Source organism: Euprymna scolopes, chromosome 7 (assembly GCF_053919585.1).
Source record: "Euprymna scolopes isolate OS-2025 chromosome 7, ASM5391958v1, whole genome shotgun sequence".
Taxonomy (NCBI): Eukaryota; Metazoa; Mollusca; class Cephalopoda; order Sepiida; family Sepiolidae; genus Euprymna; species Euprymna scolopes.
Window position 1 is genome coordinate 142,512,410 of NC_136488.1, and position 15,895 is coordinate 142,528,304.

Sequence of the window (15,895 nt, forward strand, 5' to 3'; positions counted from 1 at the left end):
AAGACGCATGTGCCGGTTGCTCCATGAAAGACTTTAACACGCCCTCTGCCGGACAATCTTCCAACTGCAGTACAACTGCACCTTTGTAAATATGTATTTTCTTTTCGTCTTCATATATTTGTTTTACCTTTACTTTCTGCGTTCGTGTAGTTATTGATACAGACACAACAATAACATAAATGTAGTAAGTAAGGTTTATTGTTGAGTTACCTTCCTTGTTTTTATAAGAATTTTTCTCTCAAAATGGCAGCCGAGACAATCATTCCTTGGATGCTCATAAAATTTGGTTTACTTATCTATTACTAGATGTATATACCCGGCGTTGCCCGGCCGAAACTTACCGCCGGGCGGAGGGTTTAGTCACATACTATTTAAGATATACCGAATATCCTAACTTACGAAAATTGACCACATGATTGAGGGAAGCAAAAAACACATCCGTTCTTGTCTATGAAAATCAAACGCGAAGTAATTCTTATGGCTTAAAGGGGGAAATAACTCTCATAGCTTAAATAAATAAAGTTTCTTCCAGTTTAAAAAGCAACTCTTGTTAGCTATTAATAATTTAGAATAAATTAAATAAAATTATAAATAGATTAAATAAATCAACTTTGAATAATATTTCTAAATATAACAAAGCGATTTTATAATAACAACCAATAACATCAAGCTAATTACTAAAATAGATTTTATTTAATGTAATATGCAAATGAGGTTACTCATTGTATGTAGATTTCTTTTGATTGCATGATATATATATATATATATATATATATATGAGCCACAATCACGTTGACACACCGGTTCTCGCTGAAGTTAAGCTACGTTGAGCCTGGCCAGTACCAGATGGGTGACCATTTGAGAAGTACAGGCGCTGTATGTACCGCGCCGAGTCGTTGAAATTTCCAGGTTGGTAGCTGGGGGCGCATTAATTCACTGGAACAGATGCACCCCCAGTCCTCGTAAAAAATGTATTTAGGAGAAGGAAATTCTGATGTAGAAACCTGTGGTTTACTGTATACTTTGTCCCGTGCCAGTCGTCTGCACCGACAAAGGTTAGCAGTAATACCAAAAAGTGTGTATGGTTCTACACAAAGCCTTCACCATTATAAACAAATCATCTGAGTGGATTTTCGAGCAACTTAGTTGTTGTGGCGGAAGCTCATACGTCGAAATCGACGGGAGAATCCATCATATGTGTGTGTGTGTGTGTGTGTGTGTGTGTGTGTGTGTGTGTGTGTGTGTGTGTGTCAAAACTATATATATATATATATTTCAAAGGCGTACCAATGGTTTCATTGCATCGAATCAACCATTAAAATCTGAATGGAGTCAATACAATTCATCAGCGACAGCGTTTCAAAGTCGCTGATAAATTGTATTGATTCCATTCAGCCATTAATGGTCGATTCAATGCAATGAAACCACTGATACGTCTTTGAAATATGTATATATAGTTTTGAAATAAATATTTGTATTTTCAGCTCTCACATCCGCGATCAAGCACTTTATTTGTTTGTTTGTTTTTTGTTTTTGTTTTTTCACCGCCTCCTGACACACGAGATATATATATATATATATATATATATATATATATATATATATATATATATATATATACATATATATATATATATATATATATATATATATATATATATATATATATATATATATATATATATATATATATATATATATATATATATATATGAAATAAAATGGAGGTGGAAGGACCTGGATACTCAACGTTTCGCCCGATCTATGCGGGCTTCTTCAAGAGGGATGGTCATTGACCATCCCTCTTGAAGAAGCCCGCATAGATCGGGCGAAACGTTGAGTATCCAGGTCCTTCCACCTCCATTTTATTTCATATCGTCGGATTTAATCCAGCTCAACAATCATATATATATATATATATATATATATATATATATATATATATATATATATATATATATATATATATATATATATAAGCAAACAGTTAATAAAATATGTTAAAAAAACACTTTGGAATGAGTTAAAAACATATTTAATCTGAAAAGGAAACACTAGATAAATGGATAGTCCATAATCCGCGGAGTTTCGAAGAAATACTTTCCTTCTCATCAGAGGGTAGGAATTAGCAAAATGCGGGATCTGATTTTGCATGCAGAAGTATTTGATGAAACAACAAGTAAGTCAAAGATCTTACTTGAAAACAAAATAAGTTAAGCAGAGGGAATATGGTAAAGAAAAAGGTGATTACACATGAATGGATAGTCTGGTGGAAGATAAAAAAATCCAGTGACGGTAAAATCCAGATTAAAATTCAAGAAAGTTAAAAGAATTCAATCCAACTCGTGGTCATTTTTGTGACAAGTTCGGATATTTAGTACTTTGGAATAATTGCGCCAAATCCGGAGGTAATTGAGCCAACTAAAAAAAAAAAAGGGCTCTTTATATGCGTGGTCGCCAAAAGAGCTCTTTTAGCTAGCTGGTGCAATTACCCCGGACTTGGCGTAATTACCCCAAAGTACGGTATATCTTAAATAGTATGTGGCTAAACCATCCGCCTGGCGATATGTTTCGACCGGGCAACGCCGGAAATATACAGCTAGTTTAAAAATAATGCTCCTGGATGAACGTATATGGTTTTTGGAATATGATATTTTCACTTTTTTTTAATATGGGGGGAAGCTTTTAGTGCAAGAACTAAAACAAAAATCAATAAAAATAAATATCAATACAAAATATAAAATACAAAATAAACTATAATCAGTATCACTATCTCTATTAGTATATGAAAGGAACTGTGTGTGTGTCTTTGTGTATAAGTTCGTTCCCTATGGACTCGAAAACGGCTGGGCCGATTTTTATGAAATTTTACACGAAGGTACTTTCTCTGCCTGGCAGTGTTCTTAGAAAGTTTTTGTATCAGAATGTCTTCGATAAGTACCGATAATCGATAATCGAAATAATCCGATGAAAGAAGGAACAGGAGAGTTTTACACAGTCTAACATCACAAATGATTTGAAAAGTTTTATTACCACACGAACCAAATGGTTAGATATATAAGATCAATAGTAGGTTCTTTGATATGACAGGGGGCGTGTTAGAAACGAATGTTTCTGTTTAGAGCACAATTGAACCATGATACTTGACTTTTGCATTTTGAACTTTAATTCAAGCCATTAAAATAATAATTTTATGAAATCAAATGTACTGTAAACTAAGTCGGTACGGGGAGGCATGTAAAGCTTCCTTCCGGTGCATCGACTAGAGTGTGAAACATTCGTTGATTAACATTCAATCCCGGGTAATGTCGAGTATCCCTGCTAGTATAGTATATGAACACGTGACGTAATGGTTAATGGAAAAAGAATTAAACAATGTATGACACTATCGCTTTCCTGGGAGGGTTACTTGGTTGAAGAACGTCTTGGGAACGCAACCAGCTCCCCGGGGAATAAAAGATATCCAACGATATCTAACGATAGGCACATGTTGGAAACATCAACAAAAACGGGTCGATATATCATCGGTTATAACTGTCTGTCATGGGTCGCTTCTTGTGTGTTCATTGCGTCGTTACAGGCAGCTTGCTGTCGTCACATTAATGAGAGGAACCGCAGGCTGAAATCGAACACTTGTACAAAAATAGCGAACAAATGCATTTTTATAAAAATATATAATTTATTTAACAGTTAACAAGTAGGAAGCATATTTAGTCGACCCATTGCGTGCACACCAAACTGCTATATCCTTCGCGTATGGGGTGCAAGCTTCAACTGTTTAAAAACAATGAAATTATATTTCTCTCTTTCTTCATTGAAAGCGAGAGAAGGGGGTGAAAGAGAGAAATAGAGAAAAAGAGAAGGACGAGAGCGGGACATAAAAAGAGAGAAGATATATTCATACAGGTTAAACATTGTTTTGTTTTCGAATGCCTCATTGATGAGTTCTCCTGGTTTGACCTTCCAAATTCTAAGGTCTTATATCGTTTTGCCTTGGTTCAGTATTATAAACAAACTGTCATTCTTGGCTCGAGTCATCGCAGAACATTTTCAAAATCACAAACACCTGTTTTACACGATTGCACCGCACAAGTGCAGATCAAGTTAGGCACAAGGTTTATTAATGTAGAAGTCCCCAGCTCCCTCAAAAGAGGCTACATCATTGTGCAACAAATGAATGTATTTTAATTAACACCGACAAAGCTTTGCTGTATTTCTTATATATATTTTTTGCAATCATATGTTCTCATTAACGAAATTGTGTTTTATTCATTTTGATAGGTAACCCATTTGTTCCGGAACAAACCGCCAGTTGGATCGAAGAATGCTATCCAAAACGCTATAGAGATTGTAAAGTAAGATTTATGGACAATACATTTAATTACTTATTTTATGTTTTTCTTTTTTTGTTTGTTTAAAAAAAATGCAATTGAATACCTATTCACGTGCATCGTAAAGAACGTTATACTGTGACATCATCATTGCCTTCCTCTATTTGCACTAACCTAACTTCCATGTAATACCAGTTATCAAGTGAATCGGTTACGGATTTTTATCTTGAACCCCCGAAAATCAATGGAGATTAGACCATTCCTGTAATGATCCTGTATCTGTTGATTTTGCGGTGGAAGTTTAGTTCTGTGCAGTCCTAGAAGGACCACCCTCCCAGACGTTGCCTTCTTCTCTTTTGAGAAAGGGATTAGTTTATTGCTGATCACCTGGGGCGCCCTTGCCGGAGAATGCCGACAGAGCTGCCCGGGCACTTTTTTGCAGGTCAGTGCCCCTCGAGTGGCGGGGTGGAGGGGCGCTTACTTCTTAATCTTACTTTCCGCCCCTGGTGTCTAAGTTCTTGCATTGGGAGAACTAAACAACCCAATACATGTGAGGTTGACCTGAACTAAAGCTATACGAATGTTTCCAGTCGGCAGAATAAAGAATCCGTGCTTATAAAAAGGGAAAGAAAGAGAAGAACGACATGTCTCATCAGGAGATCGATATTTACCTTTCTCCCACCGCGAGAGGATGTGAAACAAAGTTGGGAGATGGAAAAACGGGTCAGTGCTCCAACAGAAAGAGCACTTGAGTAGACCCGCTGTCATTCCCCGATGAGAGCGCCTCAGACAACCAGCGATAAACTTGCTCCTCCCAAAAGCCGACAAGCAAAGCCTGGAAGGGTGGACCTCCTACAGCTTTACAGAACATTTTGAATCAGTCCGACAGCAAACAGGTCACCGAAATGACCCAGTTATTGTCAGACTGACTGTCAAGGTGGAAACCTTAACTTTATCAGGAGATAGAATAACATCTACGCACTCTTAAGCTTTGATTCTCCTCCTCTCGAGATGTGTGTATGAACAACTAAATTCATGACTGCTACAATTTCGGACGCACTACATAACTAATAAAGTACTAAGTAAAATTCAGTTCTAAGTGATATTCTCTTGAAGATTGAAGGTTCAATCCTCAGTGCGGGCGATACAAGAATGCAATTGCGAATTGCTTAAGACTTCTACTCAGTCATGGCTGATGGAACGAGAACATGCTACTCCAATGGGTTAAATAAAGTGTTCCCTTTGAAATTCTGTATGGATTCTCGAGTTCAACAGATAGATTCCCGATTTCGACAAGATACGCCTGAAAAGGTCAGAGGTTACATCGAAAGAAACGGTGTAAGATTAACATGCAAAATGAGAACAGTAGTCCGAAAAAATCTAAATAATCCAAATCATCACTTTTCATCTCTAAAATTCAGAAACAGTTTAGATATTGACTAAACAAATGAACTAGAGAAAAAAAGGAAAGAATTTCAAGTAGAACCGTCCTGATACGCGAATGGTGAAACATCGCAACACCTTTCTGGCAACTCTTGCAGCTATTCTGGCTTCGATTGCATTGGCTTGCCTTTCCATCGGATTTTGTCTGCTATACTGAGAGGGGGAGGCCTTGGTAAATAGGCAAACCTAGGTCTCCCTAACACTCGCCCAGGCCTGCATCCTGTAGAGGTAACTCCAGTTTCATCTGTATAGCCACAGCAGATGTTGCAGTGCATTAAATGCAGAAAGCCAATTTCTCGTGAGAAAGAAGGTTGCCATTATCAGAAGAAAATGCACAGTTAGCAAATCAGTGCAGTTCCTGGAAGCACATTAACAATTTAAATTCTGGAAAGCTGGAAGAATGAATTCTGTTACTGTAACAGAGCGCAGACAAAGTCGGCTTGAAAGTCAACACCAAAGTGTACCTGGATGTGTTGAAGAGTGTGGTGATCCCCTGGTGCAATCAGGTGGCTGCTGGTAGACCCTGGGTCTGGCAGCAGGACTCGGCGTCAGCTCACAAGTCCAAAGAGATCCAGGTATGGCTTCAGAAAGAATGCTACGACTTTGTGCCCTTCTGTCACTAGCTCCCCCTCCTCCCCCCCCTTGACCTGAACCTGCTGGACTACTTAATTTGATCATACGTCGAGAATATCACCAATATGACCTCCTACAACAACAAAGCCAACCTGATCCCGCCATCTTCCGAGTATTTGCTGAGTTCCCAATGGCCCTTTTGGAAAAGGAATGCTCCCACTTCCGGACCTGTATCGATTTTGATTGAGGCTGAAGGCGGCTACATTACATAGATGTCAGTTTTACTACATAATCAGGTTACCTGAATTGATTTAAAATAAATCCGTAGTTTTGTTTTGTTTCAGTTATCATTCCACCCTGTATCAGTGGCCTGGCATGGCCACAGGGGAGACAACCGAAGCAACAAAACTGAAGCTAGCCTGCCAGGACGCTATATATACAAATGTAGACAAATTTGGGCATATTTTATTGGTTTGAAAATATACGTTCTTTTTTACCAATTGTCATAAAATTTTAACCATATGATAATATTATAATCTTCAAAAAGCCTGCAAATTTTCATGTAGTTTCGTCGCACAGAACCAAAGATGTAAGCATTTCAATATTCAGTTTGGTTACCAGTATATATATATATATATATATATATATATATATATATATATATATATATATATATATATATATACCATCTTTTTTGGCAATATTATGAGTTCCAAATCTCAGTAACTATTGATTAGAATTTAAAAAATGAAGGCTTGTTCGAAAGCTAATGACCTGAATTGTGTAGTGAGCTATTTGACATTTGCCCTTAAGGTTGCACATTAAGGGGATCATCCATCATCCAGAGTCTATTTTTGGCACTTTTTTTACAGTCATATAATGCTTCAATCATAGACATTTGTTTTCCTAGTTTTGCATATGAATTACAAAATATCTGATATTTCCCCAAAACCTTTGGTCTTGATGGAGGGGGTCTAAAACTTGCTTCTATGGTTTCAAATGATCTGGAATAACATCAAGGAGGAGACTTGATTCCAAATATTTCCCATATGTTATATCTCCCCTCTTTGATTTTCATACATAAAGTAAATCTCACATTGTATAAGGATTATTTGATACTGGAAATATTCATAATCGTACCGTTTCCAAAAGAGGGAGATATAACATATGAGGAATATTAAAAGTTTTAATTTTTCTGGTGAGTCAGCGCAGAAAAAAATTAAAATTAATATAGTAATAATCTTATTCTTCCTGTGCTACGAAACAGGTGCTGTAAAAAAATGGATATTTTGATACGTTGAATGAAATAAATGCTAAGATGAATAATGCCTAGGAATTTGGAATTTATATATATACTAGCATTTCAGCCCAGCGTTGCCCGAGTGTTTGTATGTGTATGTTGAGCAAAAAAAAAAAAAAAGCGGTCAATTTTTTTTAACTTTGACCCCTCTTATGACCCCTTAACATTTATTGTTATGGGCTCAAATCAAGTTATTAAGTTAGATCCATGTCCAAGGAACCTATATCTAAAGTTACAAGTGTTTAGACCCAAAATGGGCGGAGAAGTTTGGTAGAGTTCTCAAAGGTCAAATCGTTGAACTTTGACCCCCTTAACAGCCGAATTTCTGGCCGAAAATGGATTACAAAGATTTTCCCAACTCTCAGTATACTGTATATCAAATTTCGAGTCTGTAGACTGAAAATTGACAGAGATATTGTGTAGCGAAATGTACACAGACACAGACACAGACACACACACACACACTTTCATATATATATATATATGCACCAGCGTTGCCAGATAAAACACAAATTGCTGGATGGACGATTTAGTCACATACTATCTAAGATGCACAAAATGTCCTAATTTGTTAAGATTTTCTTGAAAATTGACCCTATTTTGGATTTTAGGAAGATTAAAACATTTTCATCTATGAAATTCAAACAGGGAAATAAAATTATCATATTTTTAAATGAGATAACTCATAAGTTAAATGAAAACTTACTTCCGTTTCTAAACACGGCTGCTGTTGGTTATACTAATAATCAAAAATAAATTAAATGAAAATTAAAATAAATTAAATAAATAAATTAACTATGTATAATATTTCTAAATAGAATGCTTAAAACAATTCTATTACTAATTTTCATTAAAACTTTAGAATTAATTATTAAAACAGATTTTCTTTAATGTAATATGCAAATGAGATAACCCCTTACTGCTGATTCTTTTTGAATAAATAGAATAGTATGCATAGAAATCACGCAGGAATGAAAGAATATAAAAGTCTGTTTTCAGTATTAAGATTTTTTTGTGAAACAGTGTCCCTTTTGTATATATCAGGTTGACAAGAAAGTTCTTGCGGTTTTTAACTTTTAAATTCAGATGAACTTATTTTGGCTTAAGCAAAATTTTATCGATCGAAACAAGCATCAATAGAATGAACACCCTTTTGCCAACGCAAAACAAGTAACGTAAAAATCTTGCGTTCTGGTAGCGATGAAGTCGCTGAAAGCGTTTTTGGTATGGCTCATGTTTTTTTAAGCATTTCTCATGCAGAAAGTTATTGAGATGCTTGAAAAAGTGGTAGTCGGTAGGTGAGGGATCTGGAGAGTATGGTGGATGAGGCAGAGTTTTGTAGGCCAATTCGTTTAACTTCTGCAGGGTCAGTTTAACAAGGTGTGGTCGGGCATTGTCGTGGAGGAGAATTAGGACTTTTCTGCTGCCTAATGCTGGGTGTTGCTGTTGAAGTTTCTGATGCATTTCATCCATTTGTTGACAGCACGTAATGGTTTCCCCGTATTAAAAAAAAAAAACTATAATGAATGAGACTGGTCGAAGACCACAAAAAAATCAGCATGACCTTCTTTTGGTGCAACTTTGGCTTCAGGAAGTGTTGTGGAACTTCAGGTTGAGCGTTGTCAGTTGTTGTAAAGAGCCCACTTTTCATCGCAAGTCACAACCTGATTGAGAAACGGGTCGTTCTTGTTGCATAAAAAAAGAAAAAATTGCACTTCAAAATGGCGTTTCTTTTGGTTGTCGTTCAATTCGTGAGGCACCCATATAGCAAGTTTTTTTTTTGTCTTTCCAATATCTCTCAAGTGGTTGGAAATCGTCGTATATGTTATGTCTAATTCAGAAACAAGTTCTGGAATAGTTGTACGTGGATTGGTTTCGACTAAGGCTCTTAATTGATCTTTGTCAACATCCGATGGCCGACCACAACGCTCATCATTTTCAAGACTCTCGTCACTGCCACGAAATTTCTTGAACCACCATTGTGGTGTGCGTTCAGTAGTGCTTCCTGGGACAAACGCTTCACTGATATTGCAAGCTGTTTCAGCAGCTTTTCGGTCTAGCTTTAATTCAAACAAGAAAATTGTGCGAATTTGCTTTTTTCCCCCTTGTGTTCAGTGGTCTGAAAAGAAGACCTAATTGTTTTAAAACGATTGTAATTTAAATGATTAGATAAAGCGAAAAACGCTCTTTAAAATGATATATAAAGTAAAGATATTATAATGAAAAGTCATTTGAAAATACATCAAAATTTTTACATCAAAATTTTAAATTCCGCAGGAAATTTCTTGTCAACCTAATATTAAACAAATTGTGAACAAACAAGCAAACGGACAGGAATACAACTTTTTTATTATCATATATATATATATATATATATATATATATATATATATATATATATATATATATATATATATATATATATATATATATATATATATATATAAAATAAAAATTACAATTCCTGGACTATCATAAAAAAGTTAAGTCTTATACTCCAGGCTCTACCTTCTGCACAACCGAAGCTATAACTATAATTACTTCCCCTCAAAGTAGCAATATAATAAATTCTAAAAACGAACTGTTCTCTTTCTGTAAACATAAGTTCAAATGTAATTATGGTAATTTTGAAATTACATAGCTATTACTTTAACCTTTCAGATACATATAACTTTTCTTAAACATTATCGTTTTTTTCTACATACTTTCTTTATACTTTATAACTTAATAATCCTTTATTTTAATTCTTTATTTCTTCTTTGCTTGGCCGTTTGTTTTTATCTGCAATTTCCGTTTTTGTCTTTAAATATTCCTATCTATCAAATATATCAATCTACATACACATTCATATCCTGTATGTATATTTACTTATATTTTACTATATGCATTTACTTATATACTTACTTGCTTTATCCGGAATTTGCAGATACCGGCCATCCTCTCCCCTTAATTTTTTTTATTTTATATTTTATTTTTTATTTATTTATTTATTAATTTATTCATTTATTTATTTTTTCCATTTAGTGTCTTTTAATAACTCGTGCTGACATTTTCTTAAGTAATAACCTGTACATTTCAGTTGACCTCTTTTTTGCCCTATATTTTTCGCGCCTTTTAACGTCATCTTGTCTGGGTCATTTTGACATTTGCTTTTCTATTTTATATTTAATTCTATCACCATTTAATCTTTTTTTCGCTGATTTTTTTTTCTTCACTGATTTTTCTTAATTAAACTTTGTGTCGGCAGCTGTGTCAAACGCATATCTTATTTTTCTTTTATTAATATTATTGGAATTTTTCCCTTTTCCTTATACATATTTGTGAATTATTCCACGGATTTCGGCCTTTTGGGTTATTTTGGACCATCTTCCAATTACGTGATTTCCTTGGATTTTACTTGTGCGAATGGAAATGTAATTAACTTTCTTGGTTTTACATTTTTTGGATTTTACCGTCATTGGATACTTTACCTTTCACCAGACTATTCATTCACGTGAAATCACCTTTTTCTTCACCATATTCCCTCTGCTTAACTTGTGTTATCAAGTAAGATCTTTGACTTACTTGCAGTTTCATCAAATACTTTTGTATGCAAAATCCGATCCCGCATTTTGCTAATTCCTACCTTCTGATGAGAAGGAAAGTATTTCTTCGAAATTCCACGGATTAAGGACTATCCACTTATTAAGTGTTTCCTTTTCAGATTAAATATGTTTTTAACTCTTTTTCAAAGTTTTTTTAGCATGTTTTATTAACTATTTGCTGTTATATATATATATATATATATATATATATATATATATATATATATATATATATATATATATATATACTAGCAGTTCAGCCCAGCTTTGGTCCGGCCTTATGTACTGCTCATAACTTTATGTGCATATATATATATATATATTCAAATGTTTGACTCATGCTCAAATAACCTAAATATAAAATTTCAAATGTTTAGACGCAAAATTGGCGGAGGAGTTTGGTAGAGCCTGTAAAGGTCAACTCTTTCAACTTTGACCTCTTAGCAGCCACATGTTCGCCCAAAAACTAATTCAAAAGCTTGCTGCATGCCTGAATACCCTTTATGTAAAATTCCAAATCTTTAGCCACAAAATTGGCTGAAAAGTTTGATAGAGATCGCATAGATCAAATTTTATTTAAACTTTGGCCCAAATTTGGACCCCTTAACATTTATTGTTTTGGGTTCGAATCAAATTAAAAAGTATAATCTATGTCCAAGTAACCTACATCTAAAACTTCAAGTGCTTAGGCCCGAAATTGGCGGAGGAGTTTGGGAGAGTTTTCAAAGGTCAAATCGTTGAATATTGACCCATTGACAGCCAAATTTCTGGCCGAAAACCGTTTAAAAAGATTTTCCCAAACCTCTGTACCCTTTATGTCAAATCTTGAGTCTGTAAACTGAAAATTGAAATAAGGAAAATGTACACACACACAGACAATTTCACTTATATATATATATATAAATATATATATATATATATATATATATATAATCTTTTTATTGATTTTGAATTACTTTCTTTTTGTATTCTAATCCACGCAGTCTACTTTCGTTTCAGAGCGAATGTGCAATGGGTTCAGACAAACGAGAAGATTATTACAACATGGTTGCATCAATTTGACAAAACGAATTCTCACTAAAAATGGCCGACCGACAACAATGACAAGACTGCCAGATCATCTATTATCCTGAAATTATGGAAATTTTTACAAAAGAAAAAAAAAGAAGAAACAGAAAAGAAAGCATACAAAAAAAATTTAAAGGATATAATTATTAAAATTTTCATCTTTTAAGACATACATATATTTATATATACGATCTCTCCGTATATCATGTATGTATATAATTTTATATATATATATATATATATATATATATATATATATATATATATATATAAGCATGTATGTATATAAGTATGTATGTATATAAGTATGTGTGTGTGTGCGCGCATGTGTAAGAGACTACGAGCCAAATATTGATCAACACAGTTCCAGAATCGATCGTTTCGAAAATCTCAGCCAGTTCAAAGCATCCCCTTTTTTGCAGACACCAATGATTCGAACCAGATCAAACGCATTCAATGACGAATCGATTTTTTTCTCCATCTCATTCTTTCAAGAAAATCTTATGCATCTTCAGGGATATTTTTCACCCAAAGATATATGGTTTACTATATTTGTTGACTGCGCAGTATTTTTTTTTTATTTTTTTTTTTTTTACGTCAGTCACTGAGACGATGCAACCCACGTTGTATTGTGTAGGGCGACCAGCATGCTTTGCGTCACTCTTTCCATCGGCATCTGATCGACCTCGGATCGATACCAGATCACCCGTGGCTTTTTTTTATTTTTTTATTTTTTTATTCTTTATTTAATTATTTTTTTTTTTTTTGCACTCTTCCATTGATATCCACATGGAACTAAGCCTTTTCAATTCTTACAAAATAAATTTGATTTAACCAATTGCGTCTTCGTCCTTATCTCCTCATTATTCACAAAAACTTATTTTCATTGATGCAGCTTTTGTGTTTATTAAACCCGATTTCAGGAGTTTGGTAACTTTCTTTTTTTAAATGAGAAAATACTGACTAAAATAACCCATCGAATAATTTATTTTATCAAGGATAAGAGCGACTCGATGATAAGGCTTAATAACTTGTATTAGAACAAAGCACAAATTAAAAAAAAACAAGGCCGATAGCCATTAATCGCATGCTCTTGTATAATGAATGAATGCGTGAATGTATCATTGACATGAAATTCTTAAAGATAAACTAAAATGACCGAAAAATGGGCTGAAATGACTTAAATAAATAAAAAGTAAATGACTTAGAATGACTTTAATGAACTTAAGGATCAATTGAATGACCTTAACAATGACTTGAATGCTTAAAAAATAACTGGAATCCTTCAAACACAACTTGAATGATCTGGAGAATGGCTTGAATGGCTTTGAGACTGACTGGTTGTAAAGTGGGTGATCATTTTACATTAAATTAATACAGAAAAGTGATCCCCCACTTTATATCACAAAGTTACAAACATAAGTACAGCATGTAGTAAGAACAGATACTACACTTTCATCTTGACCAAAAGGCCAAGAAAAGGGTATTTATTTGCTCCCTCACCGAGCAAATTAGGCATAAGGCCAATTTTTAATGTGAGGAGTGAAAGGGAATGGGGACCAACTCCCCGGGGAGTAGGGGAACTGGATAGTGACAATTGGTATGAAGGGTTGCCCCTACATTGACCAATGTATTATATGTGGTGTTGCCCCCACATATGGTCTTTGCTTGCAGTATCTGCCAGAACAGATACTACACTTTGATCTTCATATTTAATTTATTCCGTTTAAAGAAAAAATTACAATTAAAAAAATTTCAATATAAAATTAAAAAAGTAAAATCTCCAAAAGACAAAACAAATTTAGGCACAAGGCCCTATAAGATCTGAGGAGGGGAGTGTTGCAGGGTCTTTGTAACTAAAGTAAAATTAAAAAGCTAAGAATAACATCTATTAACAACAGACCTTTGATCTTAACCAAAAAGGCCAAGCACAAAAGTGTTGCAGACCGACGGACCGACAGATCGACCGACGACCGACGGACCGACTTATAGAGTCGCTTGCACGCGACTAAAAAGAAAGGTGATCAAACTATGTGTAGGTGGAAGTAGCGCAAAGTTTAGTAAATAAACCGGTTTCCACGAAAAATGGTGGGAAGAGAGGATTTGAAGGTTAGGATGAAGTCAAATAGGTTGAAATAGAATAAAACAAAGAGACGTGATGCATAAGATTATGGATAGTCAAGATTAGAAAACAAAGGTTTTAGTCAGTTTTCTATGGAAGTTGCGCAGGCCATATCGCCAATAAGGCTCTAATAACATAAAGAAAACTTTGATAATCGCCAAGAGCGAAATGCTACCCTAAAATCTGTGTTCGCTGTGTCTACTCATTTATCCTTAATAAGATAGTTAACTAATTAGTTAAAGAGAACGTCAATCTTTTTTTTTTTCCTGTACACATTCATAATACTTTAATAACTGAAGGAAAGGGAGAGTAGGAATTGGACCTTGGTTTTACTTTTGCCATCCTCATAACTTTAGCTTTCTTTATTTGGTCTTTTAGTCCTCACATTCCATGGGCGATGTTTCTCGCAAAAATGGGAAGAATTGCTGATTTCTAGGTCAGAATCTATCCACCTAACACTAATTGTTGGCTATTTTTGACCTCGAACTAGTATTTCTTCAACTTCTTACATCAAGTGGCTTCGTGCCTTGTCTGGAGCGATTTCCAATAAAACAAAGCCAAAAACTAATTTTGATAATCATCAAGCGCAAGATCCCCCCTCCCTCAAGACCTCTATTCACTTTGTTCACACATCTATCCTTAATAAGCTAATTAAATAATTAGTTAAAGAGAATATCAGTCTCTCATGTGTGAAATTTTCTCCCCTAAAAAGAAACATTAAAGACGTTCAGTTGTTTTTCTGATGGCCATCAAACAAAATCGCCCTTGGCCATGTCCTTTAATAGAAACAAAAACGGCATAAGAAAATGTATTTCTTGATACTATCATTTTACGTTAATTCATTTGTGGGTTAGTATAATCACGTTAACACACCGGTTCCCGGTGGATCACCGAAGTTAAGCAACGTTGAACCTGGTCAGTACTAAATGGGTGATCATTTGGGACTTCCAAGTGCTGTATGTGCTCTCCGCTTATCTCGGCATTGTTTCCAGTCGTCCTGGATTTTTCCTTGCCACCAGACTCAAGCAGTGCCGATTCAGGAGATGTGTGATTGGGGATTGCACAATACTTGCATCACAATTACACATGCAGAGGGTATCCCTTGTCTTTCGAGACTGAACGGAGGCATCGATTTCGCATATGAGAATAATGTATTTATTTTCTGCTTTATTTGTCTAGTTTGTGGTTTTTATAGTTTGTCATAGACCAACTATTAATAATTGAAATATTTTTGTCCCCTACGTCTTTTTAACTGTCTTTTACTTTCTGACACATGCAGTAATGGCAACATAATACAAGGTGAATTCTAGCAACACCGCGACTGCTCCAGGGAGTGGCTTAATTTTTTTTTACCAATGCATTGTTAATATGGATGAAATAGAACATCCAATATTATAATTCTTCAACAGTATTGATTTCAAAGAACTCTCAAAATGTTATTCATATTCTCATTGGAATCGATCATAAAACTAAC

The 15,895-nt window shown here is 34.7% G+C and overlaps 1 protein-coding gene across 1 annotated transcript in view; it reads left to right on the forward strand.

The window, feature by feature from the left end:
• The window catches only part of LOC145280010 (aminopeptidase N-like), a 294,860-nt gene extending 282,418 nt beyond the window's left edge, over positions 1-12,442 (forward strand). The window contains exons 21-22 of the mRNA XM_080131640.1: positions 4,282-4,355; positions 12,231-12,442. Coding sequence (XP_079987766.1) covers positions 4,282-4,355; positions 12,231-12,312 — 156 coding nt within the window. The 3' untranslated portion in view covers positions 12,313-12,442. The remainder of the gene's footprint in view (positions 1-4,281; positions 4,356-12,230) is intronic.
• Positions 12,443-15,895: the final 3,453 nt, after the last annotated feature.